The following is a 24,309-nucleotide window of genomic DNA, read 5'->3' on the forward strand; positions in this document are numbered from 1 at the left end:
AAGGACTAGAGATGCACTGAAAAATAAAGCAGAGTTCTCACCTCATTTAGAAGAACAATACATAAAAATATAAAGAAGAAAAAAACACTTTTCTAAAAACACATTTCTAAACAAAGATAGGGGTAAAACTTCCTCTGAAGTTATTATCTGTATTTTTAATCTTTATAATAAAAACAAGACTTTTTTTTTTCCCCAACAAATGTTTCATGTGAAATGAATGGGCCAACATAGATATTTCTTTTAACCATTTAAGTTCAAAACCTACTTCTGAGGAGAAAGCAGACTTGGTTACCTGACTTTCCCAGATTGACAATTTTAAAATACAGCAGCATAAAGCAGCCAAAGGATCACTGGCTCTACTTCCCATTCCCTTTGCTCTACTTCCCATTCCCTTTGTCATGTGGTCACACGTGGGAGCCATGTTACCTAACTCCCTGAAAATGTGGCCCTAAAAGGAGACTGGCGTATATTTAGCAATAATTCCTCCTCTCAGAGCTCAGGTTGGTCATAGAGGTCACTATGGAGTGTCCCTTTGTCTTTTTTAGCTGTGAGAGAGAAAGAGGAAACTTCTGTTAGTGCTCCCCTTTCACACTCCTCAGATGCTCTCAGGACCATTCTGAGAAGCATGGGAATCGGAATCTAGTCAACCAAGACCAACTGCAGGTGTACACAGCGCTCACACACCTCATCCTAAACCCCTTTGCCCAAGACTTTCCAGAAAACATTGCGTAAAGAGAATTTCCATTCCAGTTTGTCAGGGAGCAAATAACCCCTTGAGAAAAGAATCACTGGTAGCACGGTTGGTGGTATTTTACCTTTCTGGCACAAATTTGTGCCGATGTGGCTTCTGATGATCCCAGCGCTGACAGATCTTGCCTGATTCCGTATGATCCATGGGACCTCGATAACTTTCCCCATTGCAGGTCATGCATTCTACTAATAAAATTAAAGCATGGCATGTTAATTGCTTCTGACAGAAAAATCAAAAACACAGCTGTTCCACTTAAAGAACAGTAAATCATCTGTTGCACAAAGAGATTTCTAGAAATACTTACATATTTTCACTTTAAATTATGGCCTGATGTCCATAAAGAATGACATAAAATACTCCTTAAAGAAGGTTTCATACAGCTTAAATGAGATTTTTGTACTCAGTGTCATACAGATTTACCACAGGGCCAGGAAATTACCTTTCTAATTTTCCAATAACTGTCCAAAGGTTCTCAGAAACTGGAAATATCAGACAGAGCCTTGGGGTTTTCCTCTTGGTTTGTCTAAACTGCAAGGGATCTCAGTAGTTATACTGTCAGTACAATAAAGCCCCTCTGTCAGCGGAACCTCCAATTACATGCACAGGAAATGAGTATACACCTTACTCCTATGGGCAATGCCCAAATAGGGATGAGGCAGGTTGCAGAGACCAGCTTGGATTAGAAATCTGCTACTATTCAAAGAATATTTTAAAAGAAGAAAGCATAGCTCTTTTCTATTAGCAAATATCCATGTTGAATAATGGGGCAGGCTTTGTTCTTATCTAGTTTAGGATTGAAGTTGACCTACTATTGAACTCCTTGTACTCACTATTTTTAAAAAGTATAAGTTGACTGAGTTATGCAGAATCTTACTGATGATTCTATGTGTTTAATTAATAGTTCTCTTCTGGCTGGCCTCTTATATCACACTAAAAACCCTGAATCACCTCAACTCTCTGAAAAAGATACTTCTCAAATGGACAGGTTTATTTGTAGTCCAGCAGGCAACCTGTGGAATAAATCATTGCGTGGCTTTCCTACGGATCAGGCAAACTTCCCCAAACACATCATTTGTATCTTGTGATTACTGATCATCTAACTTTAGCTGAAAGGGAGCAAAGAGGTTAATGTTTAATTTTATCCACCAAGATCTAGCCTGCTTAGCATTTGTAATAATTTGGAGTATAATATCAGAAAGATCACTTTGAACCTTTGGTTTGTATAATCTAATAGGACATTAACTGTTAACTCTCAGAAACATGAGACAGTTTGGCTTGATCCATCTACTTTTCATGTAGTTTAATCTATGAACTAAGACAAGGACAATTCAGCTTCCTCTCATTTGGTCCTGAGATTCCCAGACTACAGTTCAGGAGCTTGTGCTCTATACATTTCAGGGGTCCAAGAGCACATTGATAAAGGTTCTCTGTTTGGGCATGGTCACTTCAACACTGAAGTGCTCAACATAGGTGATGCCTGATCACATAAGAGCTTTCCATTTGAATGTGGTACAGATAGACTTAGTTCCCTTTCTTAAAAGAAGACAAGGTTTGATATCGTCACAGAAAATGATGTGACAGTTATCATTGTTGTCTGCTCCTTTGTAATGAATAACATTGAATGAAAAACTGAATGCAATTCAATAAGAAAACAGAATAAAATACTATGGTCAGACATAAGAGATAAGGGTCCACATACTCAATTTCTAACCTTATATAGTACTCAAGGAATTAAAATATATCCATTTTGTCTTCTTCAGCAAATGCAATTTATAAGAGTATATCCCTTGCACGCGAGCGCATAAAGTTATTATCTAGGAAGCTGTACCATGGGGATTATTATAAAACATTTTTCCTGGGGACTTCAGGATTTTTGATTTTCTTATGACCACTTTCTAGAATAAGTGTGGTAGACCAGTGCTTCTCCAAGAATGAATGTGCGTAAAAAGTCACTTAGAGATATTTTTTAAAGGTCAAGTTCTTATAAAGGGTTTTGGGGGTGGGGATCCTCCCAGCAGATGCTGCTGCTTCTGGTACTTGGATCTCATGGTGAGTAGCGAGTTTGTAGATAATTTGTCCTATTCTAAAACTTCTAAGTGTTTGTCAGTAATAGCTTGTTAGAAGAGAGTGGATTTTACCTGGTCCTTTGAAGGATGGATGAGAGTTGGCTAAGCTAAAAAAGGGGCAAAAATACCATAAAATGGTATTAGAAACATGAATTAGCATGCTATGTTTGTAGAAAAGCAAAGAGATACTTATGGATGCAGTTTTAGACATAGTGAGATTTTTTTTAAATAATAAAAGTTAACAAGAATAATGTTAGATTTTGGAAGTCAATAAATGTGTTATGGTGATAGAAGATGCTAAATATATTATCGTTACATACTCTTTGATTATTCAGTACTTTTAATGTATAAGAAATCATCTGATCTATGTAGGGAGGAAAGAACTCACAAAATCTTAAAGGACTTACCTAAAACAGAAAATGTCAAACTTGTGCTGGGAACACAGGTCTTCTGACCCATAATAGTCCAGTGTTCTTTCCATTCTCCCTCATTGCTTGTGTCCTACATATTTTAATGTGTCCCCTCCCTATACATTCTAACTAGTCATACTTTAAGATAGACTGATAACAATAATTTTAAAAAGTCAACCTCCCTGACTTTTTCAACATTGTCCCAATTACCTTTTGCTCTCCTGTTTATAACAGTAGGTTGTCCTCCTGTTGGATTTCCACCTATTGAGGCATGTGGAAAAGGAGGCCCTGGGAAAGCAAGTAGGTTGGCCATCTTTTCCAAGGCTTATTGTTTTACCACTGTATCAAACCATCAGGTTAGTCTTAAAAAAATACCTCAAGAAAGCCAGTCTTTAAGCTTACAGTCACTTCTCAAACTTCCAGGATTCTAAGACTCTTCTAAGTTTTTGTAGCTCAAAGTTAAGCAGGATAGGTAGGACAGAAATTAAGTCCACCTACTCAAGGAACCAGGTGAAAACATAATCTATTTAACAGTACAAGAAGATGAGGATTGCCCTCCTGCGCGTGCTCGCTCTCTCTCTCTCTCTCTCTCTCTCTCTCTCTCTCTCTCTCTCTCTTTACTGTGGTGACAGTACAAACAAACAAAAAGTACAAAAAAGTAAAATACTAATCCAGATCACATAAATGCAAACTAAATAAATATTTCTATTCATAAGTAAAATGTTCTTTTGGAATATAGTTTTGACTTAAGTAGTAGTAGAAAACTATAAAATGACATATAATTGTAACATAAGTAGGAGTGACTTAACATCTTTCTCACCATATTAGCTAAGTAACTCAAAAAATATTGTGTTCCATTTTTCTCAATCCTAAAATCACAGCGAGCTGAGTTTACAGACTAAAAGAGATATTTCAAAAGTATTTCGCAGCAAATTCCATGCTGGAGATTACTTCAGAAAAACTGAATGTTTAAAATATGGATAGTCTCACAAATCCACATATATAGATAATAGTTTTATTTAAATCTTTGCTTTTTAAAACCTTTCTCCATGCAGAGTATGAATTTAACACAGAGTATTATTTGGGATATTATGTGTGAGACATTAAAAAATAATGATTATGGCTTAAAATGTATTTACTCGGATATCTGACAATCATTAAAAAGACATCTGTTCCAATGACTAGTGTTGGCTTTATTTTAAATCCCAAGCAAATGTTAAAACAAGAAATTAGATTTTAAAAAGCTCAGTTTTCCACAATCTTTGAACCAAAGATTGGCATTTCTACTAAAATGCTTAATATATTTCAAAGTTTTAAATTATAAGAAAATATTAACCATCAGACATCAGATATATATTGTTTATGAACCAAACTTTCTGAAAAATTTCAGATGAATATTTAGTCAAAAGTTCATTACAAATATTTCAAAAAATATACACTGTTCTGCATGTATTTTCTGAAAGAACAGTTTGAAGTTTGACTTGAGGCATTTTTCTTGCTTAATTTTAAATATCCAAAACTATTTTATTATCACTACCTCATCCATAATGATGTAACCTTTGGAAATTGCCATTTAATAAAAGAATATACATAGATGAAAATGGCTCACTGATGATATTAAGTATTCTAGATTTTGAGGTTTTTCCCTTATAAATGTATCTTAATATAAATGAACATCATTTGTACATTATTTTGAGTATTTTATTCTTTTATAAAGAGTTGTTTTTCTTTATTGATGTATTGATAGTGCTTCTTATTTTAGATCCTCTTTATTAAAATCCCACTAAAACACTGTTCATTATAGAATGAATTTAAACATCACAACTCAACTCAGTTCACACTCCCTGAAATATGTTTAGCCTATAGGGCAGGTAGGTGTTGGTTTACTCCTCTCACGGGAGCATTTTTCTACTATTGTCAGATTTCTAATTGTTTCCAGAAAAAGCATATCTGCAACCTTCAGTGCCATTGTAACCATCAGCCTCACGCACCATTATATTAATGAGCAATGCCCTTTTCCAATGACCTGAAATGATTAAAGGATGTTAGAGATATATATAATCTAATGACATAAGAGTAACTGGAAAGAGGACTTTTATAATTACTTATTTACTAACATGTTTGTTCTACATTAACTCTCAGTTCAGATCTATGCCAGTGTATTTTGATGAATGTTTCTCTTATAAACCAGTGGTTGAAAAGTTATGTTCTCATACAGACTAGGCAGGTAACATAAGTGCTAAACTGTTTACAGTGTGACTATGTTACCTTTCCTTGAAAACACTTTCCAAGATCAAACAAAATTGATTACAAAACTCCTTGCAATGATTTTCAACCTCAGAAAATGATGATAATGGAGAGTTTCCCAAAAGCACGTTTTTTCCTTCCAGGTGTAAATTTAAGGCAAACATTAATGACGGACTTATTCATACAAAACAGACTTGTTCATCATATTGTCACAGATCAGTTTATTATTTTTAAAAGAAAAGAAAACAATGATGAATAAGTTATAGTGAACAGAATACGATATGGACTGAATGAAAAGTAAGGATTTACAAACAGAAATAGAACTGACACATGAAGTCAATTTTAAATTAACTAACAACAGAACACAAATCCACCTTCTCTGTGACAATTAACTAACAATGATTTTTTATGTGATACTACCAACCTAATATTAGATTGATATCTATGGAAAAAAAATGTCTTTAAAAAACTGGTTCATTAACAAATAGGTAAGATAACTTACTATAAAAACTGGGCAGTATTTCAGCAAACACCCCCCACCCCTAAGAACTTTGAAATCCTACTAAATTTCTATCAGAATGAAATCCATGTTTCATTTGGATTTTCAGAATTTTAGGTTCTGACAGAACAGCTATTCGGTAGCCAGATAACTAAGAAAAATAAACCGCATACAATGCTGAAATGGTTACTCTTCCTTCTCGCCATTCAGTTTTCCACTGCAAAAGCAAGCACAGTGCCCTCTTATGCAGTGAGAGGAGGTAAAAACATAGACATGGATTTAGGGTGCCTGCCTTCAAGACAGCCTTGATCTCTCCAGATACTCTTCTGAATAGTGTTCCAGTCTATGTGTTAGATTTGGTTCTAGTCACATTTGTACCAAAATGCACACAGGTGTGTCCAGTTCCAGTGATCCCCTCCCCTATGCCCTTCTGGGTTCACATACCCTTGCTGCACTGCTGCTGTGGCAGCAGGCGTTTGATGAACAGAGAATTAGCTCTGCTCATAAAGAGCTGAGTTTCCTTCGGTTCCTTTCAGCTGAGGTATGGAGACAGACTTGGTGGCATGTGAGCTCCACCCAGTTAATGAAAAAGTCCAAACTTACACTCTCCCCAGAAGGATGCCTCAGGCTCTATTAAATGCACAAGCTGATAACCGGCTTCCTTATTCTGCATTCACCTGGTGACGATCAGGTTTTAAAACTGTGTATAAAATGCTCAGTTAATTCTCTATGGCTGTGTTTGAGTAAACAGCATTTTCACTGCGATTCGGTTTGTTTTTGTTAACCTTTCGCGCGAGCTACACAAAGGAGGAGCCGAGGGCCCCACACGGCATTCAGGCTCATTTACCTTCTGAACACTGAGGAATGTCACAGACTTCGTAGCGTACCTCTGGATTGCTTGTGAAACACCACGGTCCCCCTTCTTCCCCTCGAGGATTTCGACAGTAGTTTTCCTGTAGGTCTTTACCCCGATAGCTCGAAGGCAAAAAGCTAGTTTTAAAATGATAATCATTACAGTATAAGCGCATGCAACTTTACTTTGAGCCTATTAAATTTACTAATTAGTGGGTATGTTTTCCCTGAAAGTAGAAAAACATTTATTCTAACTCAGACCTCCATCTACAGGGTGGGGCAGAAGTAGGCTTACAGTTTGTGAGCATGCAAAACACAGAGTTTATTCCTGTATTATCACTTATTAATTATGTATTGTTTTCCATATGGACAACTGTACCCCTACTACTGCCCCATCCTGTCTATTAACTTTAATTGTTATTTCCATCCATTCTTAAAATCCTTAAGTTTTATAAAAACACTTAGCTAACAATTCACATGTTCAACATTCATGGCTGGATTTTCCAAGAGCCAAACATTTAAGAACCTAGTGACATTGTTTGTACCACAATTTCAAAGCTCCATTCAAAGGCAGCAAGTGATTGAGCAAGGCCACTAAGGAGAGAGCTGAGGAAACACTGCAATTGACCTTGAAATCTCAGTTACACTGCTTATCCCACATAATTGCTTGTTATTTGTTGCTTTTATTATGAAGAATGTTCCTCCTGTTTTCTGAGAACTGACAAACAGCCTGATGAAGTAACAGGAAAAAAGGGTCTAGAATCAAATTAAACCTGGACTCAAATTGCAACTCTCTCACTAACTAACTGGAGAGCCAGCAGGTAATTTGACTTCTCAGCCCATTAGCTTAACTGTACAATGGATATAACCATAACTTATAACACAGTATACTGTGTTACCATATCTTACACAGTATATGGTTGTTTTGAGAATTTGTAAGGATAACAGAGTAATTGACAATAAATGCTATTATTAAGCACATTGCACTTAGTAGTCTTTACTCTGTGGAAGTAAAAATTAAACAATTGAATGAACAATTAAAGCTCGTATGATTTCACAATTTTCTAACAGTTTTCATTTTCAAAGGAAAAAGTAGTCATCCTTTGTCTTAGTTTTAGTCTTATTATTCCAGAATAATTTAGTATACTTTTTGTATATGCCATTGCTTGAAATTTATTTTCTTTCTTTTTTGTCAGTTCTCCAATATTTGATAATAACTTTATAATGAAACACTATTGTTCTGATAGATTCAAAACTGCTTTTACTATTTTTCATAAAGTAATGTATTAATCAAATTTACCTTAGAAAATTCTTTTATCACTCTATTTTATGTAAAAGCTTAGTATAGTACAGTAGTAAGAATAAGTTATTGTTAATAACAAAATCTACATCGCTGCCATATATGACACCAGTTCTTAGATTACTTATATAATTTTGGGGTTTTCAACCTCCAGATGTATAAAATGAATGGAGTGAATTAGATTATTATGAAGTCCTTCATTTTGTATCATTTTACATACTCAGTTTACTTAAGAAACTAAATAATGGATTTAGCACATGTTAAATGAACACATTAACTATATAGCTTTAGAGAATATTTTTGTTATACACACACATACACACACACAAATATATATACACACCTATATCTTTCCAGTGGATTTTTAAAGCAAAAAATAAGCTGTGAAGAAGTAGTTAATGAATAAACAACTTAGTAGGAAAAATACAAGTAGAAAGGGAGATAAAGTGTAAATCAAATCTAAAAGTGGCTGGAAAATGAATAAACTTGCCCCACTAGAGTTAACAAAATGAGAAATGAAGAAAAAAAATGTGCTTCTTTTCATAACTCTTTATCAATTCATATAGAATTCCTATTTAAGACATGCAAGGTAACCAGAACACCAGTCATCTCTGCTCTTCATTCTTTGGCATATATGGCTTTTTACTGGTTTTCCTTTGTGCTTTGTGGTGTTAGCATGATTTTCTTTAGCAGCCTGTATCTCACTGAGGGGTGAAGTCTAGTCCCTCTCTTTTCACTTATTTGTGTTCATTCAACAAATGTTTATGAAAACCTGTTACACCAAATCCAGATGCCAGTCAACAGGATTTGTAATAAACTTTTATTTACATATATACTATTATTGGTTCTTTGTCCTTGGGCAAGGCTTTGAGATAAGTGAAGAAATACTTAAAATTGAGTTATATTTAAAGATACTTTGGAATATAAATTAGATCTTCTGGAGCTAGTCACCTTTTCTTTTATTTTAATATAAATGGTGTTCATAGGAAACTTGATCTATTCCATCATCTGCTTCATTAATGAATGCTGGGTGGCCAATGAAAGATAGAGGTGTAGATATCAGGTCACCTGATTTTCTGGTTAAGTTTCTATACTAATTTCATCATCTATCATCATTTTCCCATTAAGCCACTTGTAAAATATTTCAATTTAGGGAGTCAACAACAAATCATTCCTCTAGACAAAGACATGTATATATTTCTATTTCCATTCCCCATGAAGTTAATCATTAGTTAACACTTAAGAGTATTAAGCAATCATGTTGATTTTTCAATAAGCTGATAATTGATGATAATTAAGTGTTGCTCCCACTGAATTTTTTAAAATTTTGATTAATGTACAAGATCTTCTCAGCCCTAGACTCAAGGAAATGCTTGTTGGAAAAATAGCTGATTGGACTGGAAAACCTGTTCCCAGGGAGATCTATTTCACATTTACTCCTCTAGTGGAGAATCACAATCATAGAGAAATTGGGTTGAAATAAGACCTCTACTGGGTCAGTCCAGTGCACTCTCCTTAACTAAAGCTGGATTGGTTTCAAATGCTATTCATTTGTTCATGAAAAGCATAGATCTATGTATTTAAAGAAGATGTCATTTCCGTATGGGAATGACACCATCCACATACCATGAGAGGACAAAACAAATTGTTTGTTTGTTTGTTTTTTAAATATAAGAACAATTCTCTATTTCATAGATATCTGTGTATAATTAAAAATAAATATGATCCCCTTATGTGTGGATCAAAATAAGCTGACCAACAAAGTAGAAATAGAGGCATGGTTACAAGGGACAGACTGATAGCTGTCAGAGGGGGGGGAAAGGGAGAGGCTGGATGAAAGAAGGTGAAGGGATTAGCCAAAGAACATATAGGCATAACCCATGGACACAGACAACAGTGTGGTGATGGCCAGGGAAAAAGGGAAGTGGGGCAGGGTGGAGGTGGACAAAGGGGGAGGGGGTAACGGGGACATCTGTCATAGTGTCAACAATAACAATAAAGTTAGAAAATAAATTTAAAATTAAAAAATCAATAACCTGAAAAATTAGTTGTTTTTTGTTACTGAGACACTGGAAAGCTGATCAGTTTGGACACTTATTAGCTGGTATTCATTAGGCTGAGATCTTTAGTTTGATCCTAATGTGAAGCAACAAACTCTTTTTCTTTGTAGATGGGCCAATTACCTCATCTTTGTTTACTGAAGTAAAATCATCTTCCATAATTATACCCTCCAAAAAAATCAATGGAATGGGATAAAAAGTGGATTCATTGAGGCAAAGTTATCCTCACTGCTGCAAAAACAAGTGTCAGCAGGTGTTCTACTGACCTGCTATGGGTATGATGCCCTGGGCTTGTTAAAAGCAGAACTCAGATTCTGGCGATCCCACTGACTAGGTGTGAATGACCTTGAAAAGTTACTATGGCTCTTTGTGCTTCAGCTTCCCCCTATATTAAACGGAATTAATAAAACCATCCACTATGTGTTTCTTGGAAAGATTAAAGGAGACAGACCCGGTATACTGTTCAGCAAGGTAACTGGCACCTGGTAATCTAAATCTTCTTATGCATCTAATAACCAGGGAGAGCTGTTTTTCAACTACTTTAGTTCCAGTTAAAATTATTTGTAAAATAAACCTTGAAAACTGGCTAAATATAGTTCTCTAGTGGGCAGTAGATATCTATGTTCCTCCTCCATTATGATTCACACTTTCGGACTAATGAGCCTATAGCTACTATGTTTACTCATCTTTAAATAGCAATCATCTCATCATGAACACAATTTTAAGTGTAGAAATTTAATTCCTAAGGAATGAGAAAGTTGTGTTTTGTTTGTTTTAGTCATTGTACAGTAGGTAAAATGGGAAAGCTGGTCAGAGGCATGAGTTTTTAGCAGACTTTCTCAATTTTGACTGTCCTTTGGAATCATCTGGTGAGCATTTTTTTTTAATGATGATGCATGGGTTATTTCCCCAAGAAATGTTGATTGAATGGGTCTATGCTGATACCTGGGTGGCAGGATTTGTTATGGGCTTCTAGCAGGTGATGTTAATGTGCAGCCGAGGTTAAGAACCTCAATGGTTTAAGAACATTTGGCCTGGCCACTGAATAAGGTCAGAATGTGACCCATCTCTAACTTATACAGTCAACCTCTCCACCTGCAGCTACACAATGCAGAACCTTCTTAAAGGCGAAGGGAGGGGGGGATCTTTTAAAATTATGTTCCCATTATTTTTTCACAAACACTAAGATCTATAAATTGAAGTTTTGAGGTAGGATGACCTTAGGCCAAATCTGAATGATAAATTTGTTCATCTTTGTCTAAATACCAGTTATGGATTCACATAATCCTTGGCCTAATATAATTTAGCAAGGTTGTCTAAGTTATTATAGAACTGTAGAATTATTCTGAAGGACTAACACACATAATCAAAAAAAAAAAAAAAAAAAGGCTTATCCTCTCTTCTTCATGCTGTTCTTACCTGTGCTCGTGGGGTATCATGGAATTCCAGGGCTGGCATTTGATGCCACTCTTAGTGATAGATACTGTTCCCTTGTAGCTACCTCCTTTACCAATGATGCAGTTTCTAATATAGTCTATCAGAAGAAAGCAGAGAAAAGCGCTGTAACATGCGGTATATATCTAAAAGTAAAAGAAACTTCCATTCAAACTTTTAAGTAATTACCACTTGTAAACTACTGTTTTTCATATCATATTGAAATGTCTTGCCTAAAGCTTCTACTAATATTTTCAAAATAATACATTTCAGAATAATACAAAACAACAACAAAAAAGTCCATTGAGAAGTTTTAATTTTGTGAGCATATAACTTGGATAACTGAACGTGTAAGTCTGTGTATTTAATATAGTCTCTACACTCAATTGGCCAGACAAACTTAATTTGGCAGAATGATTTGCTCAATTATGCAGACCATGTTAAGAAAATATTAAAAATGAAAATTAATGGATTTATAAAACCTATATTGAATTCAGAAAGTTACTTTAAATAATAAACATAACTAAATTTTTCTTTCAGTAAAATGGTGTGGGTTTTGTATATATGTGTATGTGTCTGTGTCTGAGAGAGAGAGATAATTATATTGTTTTGATTTTTTCCCATATTTTTTCTAATATTTCTACTGCTAAATTGCAGGGCAATCAAATTGAAACATGCTGAATATTTCCATCAAACAATATCAACTACAATACAGTTGTTAGTTGAAGATGGTCTTATACTAGAGTATGAATTATATTTAGGATTTGTAGAATTATTGAGATGTATAGAGATCATCTTATTTTCTACCATGAACCAATCTTAATTTAGACATATACCATATTATAAGAAAATATCTGTGTATATTACCAAATGCCTAAATTAATAAGACAATATGATTGAAGAAAGCATTAAAATTAAAATTAATGCAATTACAAATACAATCCATAACTATTTCTTGTGATGAAAGATTTATCTTCTCATATTCATATTTATTTAACATTCTTCAATTATTTGATATAATTATGTGTTTTACAAAGTAAACACCCTGTGAATATAATATCAGAATACTAAAATAGACAAATTAACAAAAAATTTTGTCTCAATTCTTCTTTAAAAAAGTATTTTTAGCCTGGCCAGTGTGCTCAGTGGTTAAGTGTCAACCTATGAACCAAGAGATGAAGCTTCAATTCTCAGTCGGGGCACATGCCTGGGTTGTGGGTTCCATCCCCAGTGGGGGGGTATAGGAAGCAGCCGATCAATAACTCCCTCTCACTATTGATGTTTCTATCTTTCTCTCCCTTCCTTTCTGAAATCAATAAATATATATGTATATATTTTTAAATGTTCTAAAGAACATAATAATTAGAAATAGATCCAACTAATAGATCCAACTATTTTTTCAATATCTCCACTTTTTTATTATTAGCAATCAGCACTATAACTTAGATATTCAAAGTTGTTAAATTTAAAATACTACAGTACTACCCAAATTTGCTGTAATGTAAAATGTCTTAAACTAATAGCTTAAGGTGGCACTTTCCAAAATGACATGGAGACTACCAGTTCTAGGAGAGGCTCCTAGAAATAAACTGAGTAGAGGTCATCTAATTATGGGACATTTGGAAAATGAACTCTGTAATCAAAAGTGTCATTCTATTGTCAAGTCTCTAGTGTCATCTGTCTTTATAGATGAATTAACATTTATAGATGTATCTGTTATAGATGTATAACAGATCCAGTATATAACAGAAAAACCCATGGGAAAGAGAACTGTGGCAGGAATTTACATATTTTTATACTTGATTTCATTATGAATATTTAGCAAGTGGCCAGTTACCTTTGTTTTCATAGAGGTCGCATTCATGGCAAAACTGTTTTTTCACTCCAGTTGACATGCTATTGAAAGGGAACCAGAGGCATCGTTTTCTTGCTTTATCAAAAACAAAGGCCCTGAAAAAAATATCTGAATGAAAAGAAGGAATACTACTATTTATACAGTTTTTAAAGATTGGGCACATGGTTTAACCAAGGAGGGCAATATAAAGTCTTTCTAAACTAAAATTATAAATGCAAAAATCTCTTAACTATAAATAGTAAAGTATTTGATAACATTTTCTACATAAGAACTGGTGTTGGAATTCTGAAGTGTTTCCTTCCCATTAAGTAATGGTATTAAAATTCCTTACTAAGCTACTTATGATGCCACCAACTGCAAACATTCATTTCTTAATATTTTGACAACTAAGAAATAATATCAATAAGGGGAAATACTTTTTATAAAACAAATAAAAAATGCCATAAATTTTTAAAAAATATTTTACTTATTATTTTATATACTTACTACATTTCATTCTATATCCATAACTTCAAAACATATTCACAAACTTAAGTGCTTTGTATTTTTAAATATCTACCTATAAAACATTTTACAGCTGACATAGTAATTAAAAGCAAATCATCAAAGTATTAGTTTTGTAGCTGTGGCAGAATATCTTGATAAGATAAAATTGGCTAATTTTATCTTTTAAGCCTTTAGGAGTCTTTATCTTAGCTTTATTTTAATTATCATCTTCATTTCAAGAATTTATTTTGTCTAGTTTCCTAGTTGGTCATGGCATGAGGGCAATTCCAATAAGAGTAACTCAGTCTTGGCTAGAAGAGGAAAGCCTCCTGTTTTCTTCTCTTGAGCCAATTGCTGAACAGCAATTTTCTGAAGACCTTAGACTCAGGCACTCTGGTTAGCTTTCCTTCCCAGCAAAGGAAAATGTCAATCTCTACACAACCAATTTTTGTTGATCCCTTCTCAAGAGAAAAGAATGTTTGACAAATGTTCCACCCTATGCCCACTCAAGCCCAGATGCTTTCACACAGCTTTGCTGGTATTTTCCAAACATTTTCCTATATTTGCCCTTGTTTGCCAATGATTCTAGTCCATATAACAAGTTGGCAAAAATACCATTTACTTCATTAAGAACCTAATTTCAGAGTATCAGAGTTTTATATATATATATATATATATATATATATATATATATATATATATATATATATATTTCTGAATAACTAATGTATCTAGTGGTTCCAAACACGTATGTATAATGCACACATATTGGTATAGATAAATGAAAAGGATGATACAATATCTAGACAGGAAAACTTGGGCTGTCCATGGGTTTTATAACATGTGATTTTCTGTACAGATTGCCATAAATTTGGAGACTAAATTTAACTCAACCAGAATATAGTAGGAAAATGTGAAACCGCATATACAGGGGGTATGTAAAGATATATTAATCAGGTCACATGTGCCCTCCAATGAACCAAATTCATTTTCGTTTCTACTAAATAAAACAAAGGAAAAGGTTTCTTGTTTTGGTTTGGTTTGGTTTTAATAGGCACAAGGCTGGTGAATGTGAAAATTGAAAGGTGGCAATATTTTCCTTACTTGTGGATCCAGGAGAGTGTATTGTCAGATTTAGAGTTAAAAACCAACAATGATTGTGGTTCTCTAATTCTCTCTGCCCTGCATTTCCAACCCAAGAGGGGAAAATACAGTAAATCCAACCTCCTCAGTTGCCAGAAGAACATCTCCATAAATCTGCACAGCTGAGATGTTGATTGAGAGTGGTTTTCTCTAATTTATTTTTAACTAACTCAAGGCTTTTATCAGAAAGCCAGGGGAAAGAAGCAGAATCATCATAGGAAAATACTTGCAAAGTCAATCCCCCACTATTCTTGCCAAGAAATATCTCCCTGAAAGTGGTAGTTTGGCTATAAAATACTTCCAGAGGAGTTGTAAATGGATAGGAAGGAGATAGTCTCTCCTCCCTCTAAATCTATTGAAGTTATTCTCTGACCATGGCCTTTCCCCTCAGGCCCATAACATTCATTTCTCTGAGAAAGGCAAGATGAAATTCAGACCACTTGCCATGACATTACTAAATCTGTGTTCCCATTATATGTCATGACCCAAATGTTATAGAGCAGAATTTAAAATTTACAGGGTGTCATGCTAAATCCTTTAACATGTGGGATGACATAGGGAATGAAAGGGAGGAAAGTAAGAGAGGGGAGAAATGTTTATGGAGAAGAACTAGGAAACACATTTTCCTTGGGCAGTTAGGAGGAAATTGTCACCTTCATGGCCCAAAATTCCAAATTGTATCCTCTGGGGTTACTGGCAACGTTGTAAGGAATTCTCTGTGAGGTCACACAGGGACTCTCACAAGTAGGAAAACTCACTCTGAGTTGCCGCATGCCTCTCTGAATTACCCCATCACTTTTCATCTAAAATGTCATCATCACTACCTTGGCCTAAGCAGTCTCTGCTGCTGACACCAATCCCTCCAGTTTTTAATCCTATTCTCTCAACACCTTTTATTTAAATCTCTAAAGACAATGAATGACATAAATTACAGTAAATTTTGGCTATTGCTCAACATATATTCTGAAAGTTTCTTCACTCCTCTTGAAAGAAAAAAAAATATTTACTCTGAATAGAATATTTTAAATGTTTTTTTAAACATTTAAACATGAGATAAAAGTAAATCGAATTACCTTTCAGTTCCTAAAGTTCAATTGTTTATAAGATGATGATATGTAAATTCCATAACCAAAGCCACTGTGGATTAACTTTATATGTACTTCCTTACTCATATTTCCATCAACTGTTAGCTCAGTCTTCTGCTGTAATGTGTTTAACACTAAAGCCAAGCTTATAATTTTAAGGGCAAATTATATTAAGTACAAAAAAAATATGTGATGATGATAATAAGTACATATTGTATTTGGAAATTATCCTAAGAACAAAATGAAGTAACTTACTTGCAAGTAAATGGAAGTCCTTTATTCCTAATACATCTATGAGCACATTGGTCTGTAGTGTTCATTTTTTTTGTTTTCATCTTCAGAAATGGGTCTTCTTTAAATAGAGTTGTCTTTGCTGACTTCTTGAATTCATGAAGTGAGTTTCTTCTTTTCTTCTGTCCTTCTATTAATAATAATTATAAAACACAGATAAGGAATATGTTTTTGAGGCTAACATAAAAAAGAAGTGCTTAAGGATCAAGATAATGATTTTATCTGACAACATACTAGACCTCCAGGAGTTGGGAATACAGTGAGGTGGGCAATGATACTCTCAGATAGTTTAGAGAGAGAAAAGAAATATTATAATCAGTGAAGAATAAATAACCTGTCATGTAGAGTCACTTCACTCATCTACATTCTTTCAAATTAAGGATGTTTTTAAAAATTAGGGCAGAGTTCACTCTAAAGAAATAAATAACATGATATTCTCCAAACAGTATGAAAGCAAGGGCCAGGGCATATCATATCATGCTCTATAATTAAATTTGTCATTTCCTTCCATAAGTGGTCTGTATGTAAGTTATAGTATTAATTAGACAAGCCAATTCAATAACAGATAAGAAACTTCTCACTAAAATTAGGGCAGTGGACACATTTTTCTGACTTGCTCTTTAAAGCATTTCATACTATTCATATTTTAGCTCTTCTCATTTCCTATATAAGTGTCTTCTGTGCTTGGGGGCACAAGTTCTTAGTATCACTGAACTGTTTGTGTTGAAATCAATCCAAATGCTACAAATCAAATGTATGTAAAGCTTCACCCTTTAATCTAACAACATCATTTTTCTTCATGAAAGTACTCGACAAGGCGCCCAGATAGCATGAATCCTCCTATTAAAAACCTGAGAACAGAACTAAAACATGCTAAAAGATGTAATCTATTGAATAACATTAGAGTATCATGAACTTGCTTCTTTAATCTCAATTTGCCTAAAGTTGTCTGGTTTGTAATGATGATCACCATTTTCACCATGAGGATGAAAATGTCTAAGAGACTGCAGCTATCGCATAATAAGGATAGACATGATTGTGCCTTCCTCTGCCTGCCCATCCTTTTGAACACCCTATAAGAAAGGCAGTAGTAATATATTCATTTTAAAGATGTAGATACCAAGACACAGGGAAAAATTGACCACTTAGAAGATCTGACTCAAAACCCAGCTGCCTAGCTTCAGAACCCCCACTCTTAAACACTTATGATGCCTTCCTTTCTCTTAGCATTGCTAAGAAAGAATGTGAGAATATGGCTTGTAAATATTTCATGAAGATTTAGATTAGAGCTATCAGTAGAGAAGTAACTTGGACAGTAGAACAGACAATGCATTCCTGGCTTTTTATGTGATGAAATGTGTCAAGAAAAGAGAGTGAAGACTTTTGTCTAAAAACTTTGGAACCATGGCTAGTATAGTGAGGTACCAAGAATGGCATTGTACTCTTACGTGTGCCAGCAACCACTGGCTCCAGTCGGTTTATTAAGAGGACAGATGCTACTCATTAATGTCTTTCCTAACCTGAAGTTCACAATAAATAAGAGAAAACATGAAGTCTTCTAAATGTCTAGTTCTCTGTAAAACTCCAGAACACAGGACCCAAAAGAGTGGTATTAATTTCTGTAGTAATGCTTTCATTTTTTAACTTTTCTTTGCCCTACAAAATTAAATGGCTATGGCACAACAGATGTAATTTAAAAGACATTTTTACATAAAAATTCAATCAAGGAAATAATCTATCAACATGTTTTTTATTGAATGCGGACCAAATGCCTTGCGTAACGTTGGCAGACAGATGACAATTCTGGCATTCTCATGGACTCGACAGATGACTCTGTTTAATTACCTGAAATGCTAATATCCCAATTACTCATTCTAAGAAAAATACAAGTTGTATTATAGTTGAACTGAAAGGAGCTATTTAAACTATTATCATTAAGTAAATATTTGGAAACCAATTTGGATAAATAATGTTATTAATATGCAAAGTTTTAGTTTTGTTTTTGGAATATTATTGTTTAATTTCTGGCATAGGAGGGAAACTTATTCTCCCAAGGGGGGAAAAATATTACAATTCTTTTCAAATTTGGTTTATAATACGGGGCCACGTTAATGGAAGGAAAGTTTCTTCATTAAGAGGTTTTCCTTCATTTGACCTTAGTGGACTATTTCTCAGGTACTATGAAGTATATCACAGCATAATAGTCATCTGATTTCCTACACAAAAAGAAATATTTCTTAGAGACAAATGTAGTTAATAGATGCAGGTCATCTATTTTAAGAATTGTCCACCAAAATGGAAGAATTATATATATATCAAATGAGTTCTGTTAACTGAAAATATTGAATTACAAATGATCTCATGTATTAGGTATTTATTATGTACATCTAACTGAGAGAGGAATTTAAAAAGTCCAAGATAAATATTAAATTCAGATATGTATTTTACTAATTATTAAAAAAATAGAATCCCTGGTCAATGCCCTGCTTCTTTTCTTGATACCATGTAATATGAAAGCAAGCATTGAAGACTACTGTGAGAAAGAAAGTCTCGGTGGGTTTGCTGGTTGTGTTTAATTCTACAGCTCCTCAGTTGTCCTACTGAAATGTGTTAATGTGTGGCTGTACCTCATAAAAACAGTCTACTCTTGCTTGCTGATAAATTTTTCCATCACTACATCTCATGTAAAGATCAAAAAGTATTCTAAAAGGCAAATAAATCCATGATTTCCCTTTACTAGATAATAAATAGGAGTGAAAGGCTTGTCTGGGATACAAAGCTAATGAGAGGCGATCAGAACCAGACACCAGGATTCCCTTTCCACTATTCATTTGTCATGACTTAGAAGCTTTCCCTTATAATTCAGCCATTTCTATGGGGTCAGTAACTAAGTACTCAAAAATGTGAAGGTCAAGCTCATTGTACATCATGTAATCCATACACCTATAAAGTTAATTTCTTCTTCAATAAAAGAAAATCTCAAAACAGAAATCATTAAAAAACAGCATCCAAAAAAAAAATAATTATCATCCATATGTAGTAACAACTGATGCTTATTTTCCTGAAAACAGTTAAAAGACAAGTTTAATTTGGGAAGAAACTAAAAAAAAATCTTTGGATCAGATTTTGCCCTACTAATTTTGTGCATGGCTGTTAGTTGAAGTTTATAAACAAAATAGTGAAATGAAATCAAAGGGTGAGAGATCACTCCAACTTTGTCATGTTTTCTGTACTTTAAATTATAATGACTCTTTCCTCTTCTCCCAGTGTGGGAAACATTCTAGAAGCTGTGTTTGCTGAAGAACCTGAAGTCCCTATTTTAGAACTGAAATCGTTAGGAGTGTAGTGAAAACCTACACACAGAGAGTAGGGTCAAATGTATCAAGGTGCTTGAAGAAAGACACATTTCTCCCCCTGGTCCCTGGGCCTCACACTCATTTCTCTCAGTACCTCATATATTTTCTTCTCTGTGTGGCTAACCATTGACTTCAAAGGAAAATCGTGCAAGGAAAGGATTTGCAGGGTGTGGAAAGATGAGGGAATCTGGCTGTACATATTCTGAGAAACCTACCCACATGATTAGTGGTTAACAGCTTGAAGTGGCAAGATGTTAAGATGAAAGTATACAAATAATTAATGGGAGGGAATGGTTGTGATAGGAGATTTTAAATGCCTCAAAGACAAGAATCATAAATACTGGTCCAGCATTTCATTGCTATTATCTAGGACTCGGACATCACCATTACCTAGCCTTTTGCAGAGAAGGTAACAGCATCACAAATAAAGATGTCAAGAAGAAAGACATCCTGTCAGGCTTAAATCAAATGTTGCTATTTGAGAAGCAGCATAGTGATCTCTTCCAAAGAGATCTGCAAAATGAAGCAATGTTCAGTAGGAGATTAGGGGCCTCCCTAGATATTTCCCTTCTCTTTCCTTCCATTTCATTTCATTCCATAGAAGCTCCTCCTGGTCTCTTCCTCTGCTGTTTCTGCCTACCACTCTCCAACCACACAGCAACCCAAACATCTACACTGACATGCAGTTTCTGTCAGGTACCTTGTCAACTGGAGTTTTTCTTATATTTCTTAGCAAAATGGGTTCTTTAAAGGCAGTTTCAATTGATTTCACAATTATTGGCTTCAGTATAAATATTTTTTTATCCCATATATTTTATTCACATAGATTTGGATAAGACACTCCGGTCTATCCCTTCACTAAGATAATTAAGGTCCTTAACGTCAGTTTTCTCATGTTAGATGAGTCCAACAATGCCAATTTTATTAGAAGTAACTAAGTTTAACTTTTAGAGCTTGGACAATAACTGTTGCTCAATAATGTAGGTTTCTTTCTCATTTGTTCATCCTTATATCCCCCACATTAGATGCTCACTTAATGCTTCAGCTGTTACAAGGGATTAGATATTTGTTTCCAGTGTCCTTAGGAACAGATAGAGGGTAATTCTCTGTGCAACAACTTCTCTAAACATGGCTTCACTGCATTGAACATTTCTTTAAAAACTTTTCAGTAAAATATCTCCATAACGCATTCTGCTCAGAACTGGTTGTCACTTCACTATAGTATCCAATTCTTTCCTAACATTGCATGATTTTACAATATGTACAATCAGATAAATCTTAAGTACCACTGAAGCAAGTAACAACAACAAAATTTTTAAATGTTCAACATTTGATGATACTGAAAAGAACAAACATTCTTTCTATGTCCTAAGAGGGCTACCCATGTTTTCCATTTTGAAGAATGTTATTTAAAAATAAAAAAAGAACAACTATCAAAATAAACTTGCCACCCAAACAAAGGCAGACCCTCTTCTGGTGACAATTTGAGCATGATACACTTCAGGAATTATTCTCAGCATATCTGTAATTCCCCATTGGCCTCTCCTTGCCTGCCAGCACACTCTTGGGCTGCGTTTTCTCTACACTCAGGAAACGCAGTCATTTCAACATTAGCCAAAGTGAAATATAATTACGAATGTATATCTCCTGCCAAAACGTCATGATGCATGCCAAAAGCAAGGAGACACTGTCTACGGGGGATCTACTGTTTGGGTTTTCCCCACTGTGTTCCCTTTGCATCCGCACGGATGACTTCAGGTAACCATTGTCTATTTCAGACTTTATCAACACTCCAATCCTTAAAAATGAAAGCCCTCAACATAGCAGCCCTGGTTTCAACTTATACTGAAGTTCCCCTAATCCAGCCATGTCTTAAAGGAATCTATTTTAACATGACACAGCTCAAGCATGATAACCTGGTGACGGCACTAACTTCTGTCTCACCTCTTCAGAAGCCTAACCTACCTGTTTTCAAGCGGACCTTTCTAACACAGGGTTGTTTCCCGAAAGGACCAAGTCACAAAAGAGAAGAAAGCCAGGTGGATGGAACGATTTCTTAACACCTAGCACATCCTTGATGTGTTCAATTCTTCTATTACATCTAGAGCTAGAGCAGAGGTCTGAAGAACTTCATTATTTAACTTATCTTACAAAATACAGCCAGTTCTCTGTTTTGGATTATTAAAAAAAAAAAAAAAAAGGCCATGTCTACCATCTGGGCATTTGTTCCATTCTTTTATTCCCCTGTGCCCACCCATGATGCTCACTACTTTCTCCGGCTGGCATCCCAGCCACTACAATGATAACACAACCAAATGCAGATGTTTCCTCTCGCCCCGATAACTACAGAAAACTGCCCAAAGCAGCCAATGACATTCCCCAACGTCCAGGCAATAGGAACTCCCAGGCAACTCCTTCCCAACCTGTACACTCAGGGCAGAAAAGGAGATGCAGAAAGAAGCTCTGCAGCTTTAATCAAAGTTACACAATTTTTTTTTTCTGTCTTCCTTGCTCTGCAGTTTCAAAAAGACAGGCATCCATCCCCAGGAGGGGAAAAAAAATGAGATCTTAGAAGGCAGGCTTTCTCTTTCATTTTCATCACATGCCTATACTCGGAGTTTAATCGGCCTTTCTCCAAATATAAACCTGCATAAAGCCATCATTTGGCTCTGAGTGTTTACAGAGTTAATGTGGGGTCATGGATGGTCCTGGAAAAGTATCCTCTGGGGGGGAAAAAAATCCCTGCTGCACTGACCATCACTCTCCCCTCTACAGACCAGACCTCCTGTTCAACTTCAAACTTGTCCAAACCATCCAAGGTCCAGCCAGGCTTAGCGCTTCACGCCTACCCCCAAGCCCACAACTACGAAGCTAAGTGAGAAGGGGCTGAGTCACTAGGGGGTGAGGGTGAGGTGGGGAGACACCCTGAGGGGGATGTTAATTATCCTTGTAAATGCTTTGCAAGTAGATCAAAAGAAAGGACCTTGAGAAGTTTAAAAAAAAAAAAACAAAAAAAAAACAAAAAACCTATACCACATTCTGAGCTCAGAAAGGATGCTGGGGATAGGTGGACGGAGAGCGCTGGGGAAAGAGGTTAGCCGGAGAAGGGGAAAATGATAACAACAAGGAAGAAGGAGAGAAAACTAACCTGCATAGGGGATGGCGATGGGAAGCAGCAGGAGGTGGAGGAGGACCTGCTGCAGCAGCAGGACTGGCAGGAGTCTGGTCACCCACATGGCGCTGGGCGCTGGCGGGTCCCACTGGAGGAGACAGATGCCCGGGTGGACGGATCCCCTTCCGACACAGCGCCTGAAAGAGCCGCTCGGCTCTGAGCGGCTTTTTATTGCAATGAGCTAAATGTGTTGTGTGATTAACTGGAAAGATCTAGGTCTGAACTCCCTCTTACGGTAAGAAACTGTTTAACAACAGCCCTTGACTCTCTCTCTCTCTTCCACCCCCTCCTTCCCTCACCACCACCCCCCTCCCCCCTAACAACACCAAACAGATCCCAGCGCCCCGCGCCCCCCTCCCCGCCGCTCCCCAGCTCTGCTTAGGAGAGAAACTTACAAAGGAAAGGTCACCTGGCCTGGGGCCAGCTTCAATTTGGAAGCTGGAGCTCCAGATCCAAGGGCTCCTATCCCATCCGAGCTGGGAAGGGAGGGGCAAGGCTCAGCCCAAGAGCTAAATCAAGGCACAGACGGGAGAGAACCAGTTCGCTCAATTCAAACAGAAAAAAAAAAAAATACATGTGTTTACGTATCTGTTTGGGAAAAGAGGAAGGGGAAGCAGCAGCAGCAGAAGAAAGCAAAGAGCTGCTTTTCGGTCAGATGTGCCTTCGCTCTGAGCCGTCTAGTTCCCCTGCTAGAGCAGATCTAGGTGCCCAGAAGGCTGGCACAGGTGCCCAGAGGGTTAGGGGCAGGCTGGGAGGGGGAGAGGGGGCAGGCGGGAGGCAGAGCGCAGGCAGCAGCAGGTCCAGCCCAGGTGGAAAGGAGTGAGGTGAGAAGAGGGTGTGGTGCTATAAGGTCAATAAATAAAGAACCACAGGTGGGGAAATTGCCCCTGTCCAAGGGACTCAGAGCAGGCAGTTGTTTTTCAGAAGCTGTGCTAAGCCCGCGCAAGTCAGGGAAAGATCAGACAGAGGGCGGAAAAACCAGGCCTTGTTAGAGGAGAAGGACCCACCTGGCCGCCTGTCAAGGGGAGAAGAGGAACACGTGCAGAGGTGACCACGCCTTTGGAGGGGAGGAAGGGGAAGGGATGGGGCTTAAAGGATATCCGGAGGGCGCTGATTGGTGGCTTAATGTATGGTCCATATAAGTTGCATGGTTAGGCCCTCAGGTACTCAGGGACAAGGGCTTAGGGTATTTGTCAGGTGCTGATTGGTGGTTCAATGTATAGTCCATATAAGGCGCCTGGTTACCTCATTAGGTACTCTGGTATGTCCCCCTCAGGTGCAGGTTGCATCACACTGGGCCCA

General features: G+C 36.2%; 1 protein-coding gene across 2 annotated transcripts in view; it reads right to left on the reverse strand.

The window, feature by feature from the left end:
• HGF (hepatocyte growth factor) overlaps nucleotides 1–23,483 on the reverse strand; it is a 60,759-nt gene extending 37,276 nt beyond the window's left edge. Inside the window, exons 1-7 of one of the 2 annotated variants that reach the window (XM_084896631.1) lie at nucleotides 23,403–23,483; nucleotides 22,984–23,171; nucleotides 16,444–16,609; nucleotides 13,457–13,569; nucleotides 11,605–11,719; nucleotides 6,821–6,963; nucleotides 816–936 (exon numbers count right to left, since the gene is read on the reverse strand). In XM_084896631.1, the coding sequence (XP_084752757.1) occupies nucleotides 816–936; nucleotides 6,821–6,963; nucleotides 11,605–11,719; nucleotides 13,457–13,569; nucleotides 16,444–16,609; nucleotides 22,984–23,071 (746 nt within the window). In that variant the 5' untranslated portion in view covers nucleotides 23,072–23,171; nucleotides 23,403–23,483. Of the gene's footprint in view, nucleotides 1–815; nucleotides 937–6,820; nucleotides 6,964–11,604; nucleotides 11,720–13,456; nucleotides 13,570–16,443; nucleotides 16,610–22,983; nucleotides 23,204–23,402 lie in introns of those variants that run through there. The other variant, XM_084896630.1, reaches the window with a different exon arrangement.
• Between the last annotated feature and the right edge of the window lie 826 nt (nucleotides 23,484–24,309).

The sequence above is a fragment of the Pipistrellus hanaki genome (assembly GCF_964339955.1).
Source record: "Pipistrellus hanaki genome assembly, chromosome: 10".
NCBI lineage: Eukaryota > Metazoa > Chordata > Mammalia > Chiroptera > Vespertilionidae > Pipistrellus > Pipistrellus hanaki.